This window comes from Eupeodes corollae, chromosome 1, assembly GCF_945859685.1.
Source record: "Eupeodes corollae chromosome 1, idEupCoro1.1, whole genome shotgun sequence".
Classification (NCBI taxonomy): domain Eukaryota; kingdom Metazoa; phylum Arthropoda; class Insecta; order Diptera; family Syrphidae; genus Eupeodes; species Eupeodes corollae.
The window spans coordinates 22,579,290-22,588,577 of record NC_079147.1 but is presented as its reverse complement, the minus strand read 5'-3'; the positions used below and the strand labels follow the sequence as shown (position 1 = coordinate 22,588,577).

The following is a 9,288-nucleotide window of genomic DNA, read 5'->3' as shown; positions in this document are numbered from 1 at the left end:
TGAAAGTAAATTTCTTTTCCTTAACCTTGAAAATTCTACCATCCCACCTACAAACAAAATGAAATATCTAGGTGTAAACTTAAACAAATTATTCAAATTCAATCAACATGCCAAAAATTACTATTGAAAAATCAAGGAAAGTCATTAACATGTTTATGCCCTTCTTCAAAACTAAGCCCCCAGCACCAAAACTAAGCTTCTTTTTTACAGGAGACTTATTATACCTGTCATGTCTTATGCATTTCCAATATGGTTATCTATCTCTCCTACGGTAGCGCAAACACTTGACAAATTAGAAAGAACAATTCTTAGACTCCTCGTTGGGAAAAACTTTGAAAATCGCATCAAACGTTACTCCAACGCCTTCATTTACAAAACCACCAACGTCATTCCGCTGTTGAGATACCATCTGTTACACCTGGAAAAATGTATCTCTAATTTAAATTATTTGGAACATGACTTAATTAAACATGTCATTGATTCACAGATGGGGTTTACTTGGGATAACACCAGTTACTTGTCTCCTTTAGGAGTCCGCTCACTTGTTTTGAATTCCTCAGCTTCTTCTCCCCCCATGTTCTACATAAAAAAAATCAATTTACTTTGACCCATTAAATGCAAAAAATGGGAAATTTGTGTTTTGACACATCAAGATCAAAAATAAATCAATTTATTTTACAAATGGAGAACCCCATAAATGTGTTTTTGATTAAAAGATGTGAAAAATAAAATTCTTCCGTTCTTCTGTATTTTGGGACTATTAAGACCAAATTAAACAAGCCAAATGATTTGACAGCTTTGCTATTCCCATGTTTACTAACATACAATTTTTTGACATTTTAAAACCTTTATTTGCTAAAACATACGTATGATTTTAATTTGTATCCATTTATTTAACAATAACGAAATTTGACAGCTGACAGTTTAGAGTTAAATGGCTGCGTTCAATCTCAGACAGATATTCGTTCTTTAGCCGTACTATGCGAATGTGGAATGCCTTGCCACACTCTGTCTTTCCCAGCTATTGCAATATTCAGGAATTCAAAACCAATGTGCACCGACATCTCCTTTCAACCCCTCCCTCCCTTTCCTAGTGCTCACACTTCCACTTGAGTGTGCGCTTATTATAAAAAAAAAAAAAGATAGGGTATCTGGGTACCTTTTTGTTAGAGTTTTGCGTGCAAAGGAACAGTTGCTCCAAAGCAGCTGGGATGCCAAAAAAGGAACCCAAAGGTATCAAAGAATGTGTGGTATACATATGTGGGTACCTGACAGAACACTTGATTCAAAATATTGTTAAATTTGAATTAACCCGACAGTTGATTTCAAATGTTTTTCGATAAAAATCTTGTGAATTATTAAAGCTATACATGTATTGCAATAAATTGTTATTTAAACATTTTTCTGAACATCTAAAGGTTGTTTTTATTTTTGCGAGCTATTTTAATTTAGGTATTAAACTCCTTCAATAAGGTATCTAAAAATCCACTAATCCACATATTCAGGATAGCCTTGTATTTTGTATTGCAAAAAAAGTAGTACTTATTTCTTTTCCAATTTGACCAGGAACTCTTTTACACCAGCATTAAATGAAATTGTAAATGAAATAAATAAATTACACAGTAATAAGGTTCAGCTTTCAGTTGAATGAAAAAACATGATTAGCTGTCATTTTGACACAAGTGGACTTTCCAGTGAAATTTCCATTTAACATTATAATAAAGTTGCTTTAATTGGAGTTTGTAGGACTGTCATCATTGACATACTATACATGGACTGGTAGTGGTGTGAATTTTGTATACAAAATTTGAATAAAAATGGTTCCACTTCAAATTAGCTACACTAGCCCCATGAATGAAAAATAATAAGATTACGACACGCGCATGTGTTACTTTTTTGACATAAGCTGTGACGTATGAAGAGACGAAAAGGCGCGAACTTGAAAAGGAAATCCGGGCAATTTTTAAATTTATTCTTTTTGAAGCTTTTTTAATATCCTAAAATTCAAAATGCTATGTGCAGTGTGTGGTTGTAATAACAATAACAATAAAAATGACAAAAACAATAAAGAAAATGAGTCGTTCTTTACGTTTCCAAAAGATTCTGGCTTGCTTAAAAGTTGGATTCATTTTTGTAAACGTAAAGACCAAATCAACACGAAGACGGGTAGGATTTGCAGTGACCATTTTGGATCTGATGACTTCGTAAGGAACCTCCAGTACGAAATGGGTAAATTACACATACAAATTAAACAAGAGCTATTATATAAGTGGTGCCAGTATTTATTATAGGTTTTGTCACTCATAGACGGCTCTTACTCAAACTTGGTTCTGTTCCCTCTATTTTCATTACTGAAAACTTGGAGGTACTTTCCACTCAGGATAACAGAAAAAACAGAGTTAAGACAAGAAAAGATAAGAGGGCTAAAGATGCTTTGTTACAGGAAGCAGAGGAAGTTCCTATTGGATTTTAGGAGAGAGCATCGACGCCGCTACACAAATCAGTTCTTGATAGAACTGCGATGTTCAACGAAACCAAACTGAAGACCATCTTACACAAATATATGTCTTAAGAAGCTTTTTATTGAGGTCCTTATTAATTTGTTTATTTTCAGACAAAAATTAGAAAACGAAATCAATTTGTTAAAAAAAAATCAACAAAAACTCCGAACGTCTTTGACAAAAAGTAGGTTTGAAAGCAAGAACGTGGAGAAAAAATTGGCTTCCATCTTCACCTACGCCCAAAACCGAAAATTGAAAAGCGGTGCAATGCTTACGCATTGGTCAGAAGTTGACGTCGCTAGGTCAATTTCCTTATACTCAGCGAGTGCAAGGGCATACAGACTTTTGCAAAAACACAAGTTCCCACTTCCTTCGATAAGAACGCTTCAACGCTGGGCTCAAAAAATTGACATCTCGCCAGGTATTTTAAAGCCAGTAGTGAAAATACTGAAAGCAGCAACACAGCTTAGCCTAATCCAAAAAGTTTGCATCTTAAGCTTTGATGAGATGAAAATTAAAAAGGCATATTGCTACGAAAAGCCGACGGATACCACTTTGGCTCCAGCTAATTATGTCCAAGTAGCGATGTTGAGAGGTAAGATTATTTCACTTTTGGAAGTATCTAATTTGATCAATCTTGTTTTCTTCTAAGGACATGAGTAGTTGGAAGCCGATTTTTTACTCTTTTGACTGCAAAAGGACGACTGGTATCTTAAAAAAAATTTAAGTGCCACTGAAGACTGTGGATATACCGTTGTTGGCATGGTCAGTGACTTGGGTGGAGGGAACAGGGGACTATACAGTGAACTAAACATTACACCAGAAAAACCATGGTACATAATACGCTTAAGTCATTGATGTCATTTCTAAACTTTTTTATAATTTTAGGTTTTTGAATGGCAAACATAGAGTTATTGTTTTTGCTGACGTTACCCACCTAATAAAACTTCTTCGAAACCACTTCATAGACAGTGGCTTTCTGATGAACGGAAATGAGGTCAAAAAGGACACTATTGAGAAGCTACTAGCGTGTACTGCAAAAGAGCTTACAATAACCCACAAGATAAGTGAATATCACATCAATGTCAAGGGTTCAGAATATTTTCGTCTTTTTTGACCTAAAGCTAAACAACATTCTTTTACTTATAAAGGCACAATTTTAAAGAGTATTGCGTGCAAGCCCGAGGAGGAAGAAACTTGTCCAGAGCAGGAAGAGCTAAAAAGCTTGGCGTATGACGGACTTGAAAATCTGGCTAGTTATATTTGCCACAGGTTACCAGTCGAAACCTTCGCCCAACAAACCAATCAACGACATGTCTTACTGACTTCGTACGTTAGTGAAGGTGGTTTGATGAAGCCGTCCCCAGAGTTGATGTCACATATGAATAAGTTAGACAAAATATTCATATCTTTCAATGGTGAAGATATTGTTATATGCAACAACTATCTTAAAAATTCATTGGATTTGGCGGAGGATGTTGCAGTAGACACCAAAATAAAAACTTTATTTTTCCGAGCCCGAATGTAAACGGTGATTTTTTAAGAGCTTGAGAACTTTTTTAAAAAAACAAAACGCATAAAATTTGCAAAATCTCATCGATTCTTTATTTGATACGTTAGATTGGTCCATGACATTTACTTTTTGAAGATAATTTCATTTAAATGTTGATCGCGGCTGCGTCTTAGGTGGTCCATTCGGAAAGTCCAATTTTGGGTAACTTTTTCGAGCATTTCGGCCGGAATAGCCCGAATTTCTTCGGAAATGTTGTCTTCCAAAGCTGGAATAGTTGCTGGCTTATTTGTGTAGACTTTAGACTTGACGTAGCCCCACAAAAAATAGTCTAAAGGCATCAAATCGCATGATCTTGGTGGCCAACTTACCGGTCCATTCCTTGAGATGAATTGTTCTCCGAAGTTTTCCCTCAAAATGGCCATAGAATCGCGAGCTGTGTGGCATGTAGCGCCATCTTGTTGAAACCACATGTCAACCAAGTTCAGTTCTTCCATTTTTGGCAACAAAAAGTTTGTTAGCATTGAACGATAGCGATCGCCATTCACCGTAACGTTGCGTCCAACAGCATCTTTGAAAAAATACGGTCCAATGATTCCACCAGCGTACAAACCACACCAAACAGTGCATTTTTCGGGATGCATGGGCAGTTCTTGAACGGCTTCTGGTTGCTCTTCACTCCAAATGCGGCAATTTTGCTTATTTACGTAGCCATTCAACCAGAAATGAGCCTCATCGCTGAACAAAATTTGTCGATAAAAAAGCGGATTTTCTGCCAACTTTTTTAGAGCCCATTCACTGAAAATTCGACGTTGTGGCAGATCGTTCGGGTTCAGTTCTTGCACGAGCTGTATTTTATACGGTTTTACACCAAGATCTTTGCGTAAAATCTTGCATGTGGTCGAATAACACAAACCCAATTGCTGCGAACGGCGACGAATCGACATTTCACGGTCTTCAGCAACACTCTCAAAAACAGACGCAATATTCTCTTCTGTACGCACTGTACGCATTTGTGTGGTTGGTTTAATGTCCAATAAAGTAAACTGAGTGCGAAACTTGGTCACAATCGCATTAATTGTTTGCTCACTTGGTCGATTATGTAGACCATAAATCGGACGTAAAGCGCGAAACACATTTCTAAGCGAACACTGATTTTTGTAATAAAATTCAATGATTTGCAAGCGTTGCTCGTAAGTAAGTCTATTCATGATGAAATGTCAAAGCATACTGAGCATACTGAGCATCTTTCTCTTTGACACCATGTCTGAAATCCCGCGTGATCTGTCAAATACTAATGCATGAAAATCTCAACCTCAAAAAAATCACCCTTTAAAATGTATTGACACCTAGTATAATTTGTTGAAGACAAACGGTGCCATGTTTTTTTTTCAAAATGAAGCAGAAGCAGGCTGTGCGCTGTGAGTATTAAATGTAAATGTTACACAATTTTTCCGCATAGCCCCCTTTGCGCTAGTGTTTTGTCCATTAAAAGTGGAACCATCGTGAAGTTGGCTACTAGCAGTGCAAGTATAGTACTCGTATGTCAATGACTATCATGCTATAGAATTAATCCCTGTCTGTGCTATCTAAAGTTTTTTTTTCACGGGTAATGCCTCTTGCGAGGAATTGACAAAGTCTTCAACACTAATTTTTGTGATGAAAAGTGCTTTCTCAATTCAGCCGTTCGGATTAGTCACTGGAGGTCCCCTTCATTACTGAAACTACTACTGAAATAGTTGAAAGTTATACGTCTCTCTTAAAGCTTGTTGCGAAACCTGATTAATTTATTTATTTTATAATTGAAAAAAAAAATTTTTGACAGCTGTCTAATCAAACACAAGAAAGTTGCGTTACCATTAAGTCCCTTATGTCGTCTGAACCTGCCCAATTCACTGGGGATTCATAACGCTCAATATGTAAGCGTAATAGTGAAAATGAAGGAAAGTCATCAATGTGTATATGATTTTGAATTATAGTCAACTTATAACAAAACTGTCAGCTGTCAAATTGTTTATCACTGTGAAACACCGACCTAAGCGGTCCCAGATTGTTGGGTTTGGACATTTTTTTAAAATTGACTTAACAAACACAAAAAAAAGTAAGTCTTTTAATGTCAATTGTACATAAACCTAATTGTTTTGCAAAGATCCAAAACCAAACTAAAATGGATGAAATAAAATTTTTAAATTGTGTTTAAAATTTTACTGAAAAGATCAATTTTTCGGAGGAAGCCTTGAAGTAACATTTATTGACAATTAAGTGATTTTAATAATTTAAATTAAATCTAATAAATACATATATCGATAACATGTCATATTGCAAAACCCCATCAAAGTCAAGCTCAAAAAATAACCAAGATGCACATTTTCCAATATGCCCCTCAGAAATTAACACCTGCCTCTTTTCACCTTTGGAATCTAAAGACCAATTGTCAAATACGGATATTTTTGAACAAATTCATGTTCCTAATATTGAACATGAATTAAATGTTGCCACTTCCCTTCTTCAACAAGGAAGCTTTACAACAGGTGATAATTTGTAAGGACACTATTTGTTATGAACTTAAATACACTCAACTAACTAAGTCTTAATTAAGGTTTGATCATTTGGCTGATATAATTAAGATAGTGGTGAAAGAAAAACCCGAAAATATTGTGGATTATTTTGAAGAACTAAGTTTCAATGTTCGTGAACAGAAATTTAGAATGCCCGAAAACTTTCCTTGGACTTACTTTAAAGAAATAGACGTTGAAAGAGCTAAAACTTTTATGAAGTTAATGAATGTAAGTCAAAAATGACAAGATTGATAACCAAGATTTTACTTCTTAATAAATTAATGTAGACATGTTCAAGAAAATCAGCTATCTGGGTTCAATAAGCAGAATTGTAATAAAGCCAAATGTCTGCTATTGTACTTTTTTGAACATGCGTATAATTCTAATTGACATCAACTGTCAAATGAGAAAGTGGGTTTCCATTGGTTTATGATGTGTCAAAATCAAATGTCATTCTTTTTTTCCACTTTTATCGAGTAAATTATTATACAAAAAATTACATAATTTCAGCTTCCTCCTAAGCCCAATGACAACGAATACGATGTATGCAAAGAAAATCCACCAAGGCATTTCAAAAAATCATCAAAACCAACTCAAAAAAAGGATCATCCATCATTAGTGATTTTGCAACGTAAACTTTCTCTAAATGAAAATGTTCTACGTTTACACCTATATTGGTCACTTTGTGGTTTTAATTTATCAAATGAAGAAGTTTCTAAACTTTCGTATGCTTTGCAAAAAGTTCAATACCATCCAATTGTCGAGCATGCTCGTTTTTGGGGTAAAATCTATGGTCTCAAGAAATCTTATTACATTGTTGAAGCTAAACTCACACAATCTGAAATTGATAATCGTTTCGAAGAAATGCGAGAAGACGTCATGGAAAAGATCAGAATATATCAAGACACAAAAACCCAAAGTGTGAATAAAATAGAAGACCAAGATCTTATACCAGGAGCCCAGTGGCAAGACCGTACAGTCGATGAACTGGAAAAAATGAACCATCAATGTGAAGAAGTTCCTGTTTTGACGAATAATCCAACTTTTGATATCCCACCAGAGCCAATTGGTACTGGCTTAAATCGAAAAACTTATTTTGTTGTGAATTGTTTGAATGACGAATGGATTGAACTTCCGATTGTTAGCACTCAACAGATACAAATTTCAAGAAAAATTAAGAAATTCCTTAAAGGTGAACTTGACGCTGAAATTCATAGCTATCCAAGTTTTCCTGGAACTGAAAAACACTATCTAAGAACCATGATAGCCAGAATCACTTCGGGAACATACGTGGCACCCAATAATTACTACAGAAGGCTTACAAAAACAGAAATGTTGGAGATTTATGGTGACAGTACAAAGGAAACCGAGGGTGAAATCGATGAATCAGATGGTGAAGGTGAAGAAGAGGATTTAGACAATGACGCTATCATTATAGAAAATGAAAACTATAAACCTTGTGCCGAAAAACTTATGAACTCAAAGTCCTGGGTTCATGTTCGACCGAATATCCTTGAACAAGGTCGAATAGTATATTTTGATGAGAAGAAAGCCCTTAAAGCCTTGGAAAGTGGAAGTTACAACAATGAAGAAGAAATGGAAGAAATAGATGTTGAAGTTGGAGAGGAGGAGTCAGATAGTGACGATTCAAGCAAAATGGAGAAATCTGATAGACCAGCCCTTTTCAACACATGCTTTCAAGACAAAAACCGAGAAAATGTTAAAAGTTGGAGCATACGTAATTCAAGTAATCATTGTAAAATAAACCAGTTGACTATTTTACGATCAAATCTATGGCCTGGAGCTTATTCGTTTACATTTGAAAAATACTCTGATTCTATTTACTTTGGTTGGGGATCGAAATACACTGCTAGAAATGTGTCACTAGCTCATATACCACCGATACACGTTGAATATGAGACAAGCGATTTAATTGAAGTGCGTGATCCTACTGTTGAAATGGAGGAAGCATGGCGTTTATTTAATGAGAAAAAAGCATTCGAAGAAATGATTGAAGAAGAAAACGAAGAAGAAGAAGAATCTTGTTAGATACTGTTTTGCAAAATACAATTTTTATTCTATTTTTATTTGCATCACGCAAAAATTGAGAAATTATATTGATGTATTTTCTTTATAATCACAAAAGTCGTTTTCAACTTTTATTTTAATTCGTAGAGCACTTGCAACATTTTTGAATGATGGTAGGTAGGAGGAAATGACGATCTCAAGGCAACCCAGCCTGAGATCCAATTAGCGCTGTAGTGCGCCGTTTTGATACCAAAAACTCGTTTGACCTGTGATAGAAAGGGAAAGATTTATAGAGAAACTTCACAGCGATTATGTTAGAGCCATTTTGTCGCATTGAGAAAAAAGATTAGGTCTATAATCTTTGTCTCAGATAGCTCATCAAGTTCGTGAAAGAATGCTTTTCCAAAGCATTTCATTCTGGTGTTTGCCAAAGCAGGACATTTGCAGGGGAAATGGATTATGGTTTCCGGTACAAACCGCAACAATCTTGGCTATGTCTTGCCTTGGCCTGCATAGAAGATCGTTTATACGGGTTTTGTTAAAGGTGGGCCATATCTTCCTAGATATAATGCAGTTGGGTAAATTGCTTCACCTCCGGTTTGATTCAGTTTGGTAGATAGAAAAGATCCAAGAGGAATGTTAACCATTTCCGTAAGTGAGCTATGAAGGGCCGATCCTTGCCTGGCTAGCT

The 9,288-nt window shown here is 35.5% G+C and overlaps 1 protein-coding gene across 1 annotated transcript; it reads left to right on the top strand.

Annotated features, from left to right (window-relative positions):
- Positions 1-6,251: 6,251 nt before the first annotated feature.
- LOC129941021 (radial spoke head protein 6 homolog A) lies at positions 6,252-8,708 on the top strand. The gene is made up of 3 exons (XM_056049558.1): positions 6,252-6,552; positions 6,611-6,797; positions 7,080-8,708. The coding sequence occupies exons 1-3, from the start codon at positions 6,323-6,325 to the stop codon at positions 8,616-8,618; spliced, it is 1,956 nt and encodes a 651-aa protein (XP_055905533.1). The 5' UTR covers positions 6,252-6,322; the 3' UTR covers positions 8,619-8,708.
- The last annotated feature ends 580 nt before the right edge of the window (positions 8,709-9,288 follow it).

Excerpts from the sequence above, each read along its gene's own strand:
- LOC129941021 (XM_056049558.1), top strand. The coding sequence starts at position 6,323 with ATGTCATATTGCAAAACCCCATCAAAGTCAAGCTCAAAAAATAACCAA. Across the intron at positions 6,553-6,610 it reads TTTACAACAGGTGATAATTT|GTTTGATCATTTGGCTGATA; the intron begins GTAAGGACACTA and ends GTCTTAATTAAG. Across the intron at positions 6,798-7,079 it reads CTTTTATGAAGTTAATGAAT|CTTCCTCCTAAGCCCAATGA; the intron begins GTAAGTCAAAAA and ends ACATAATTTCAG.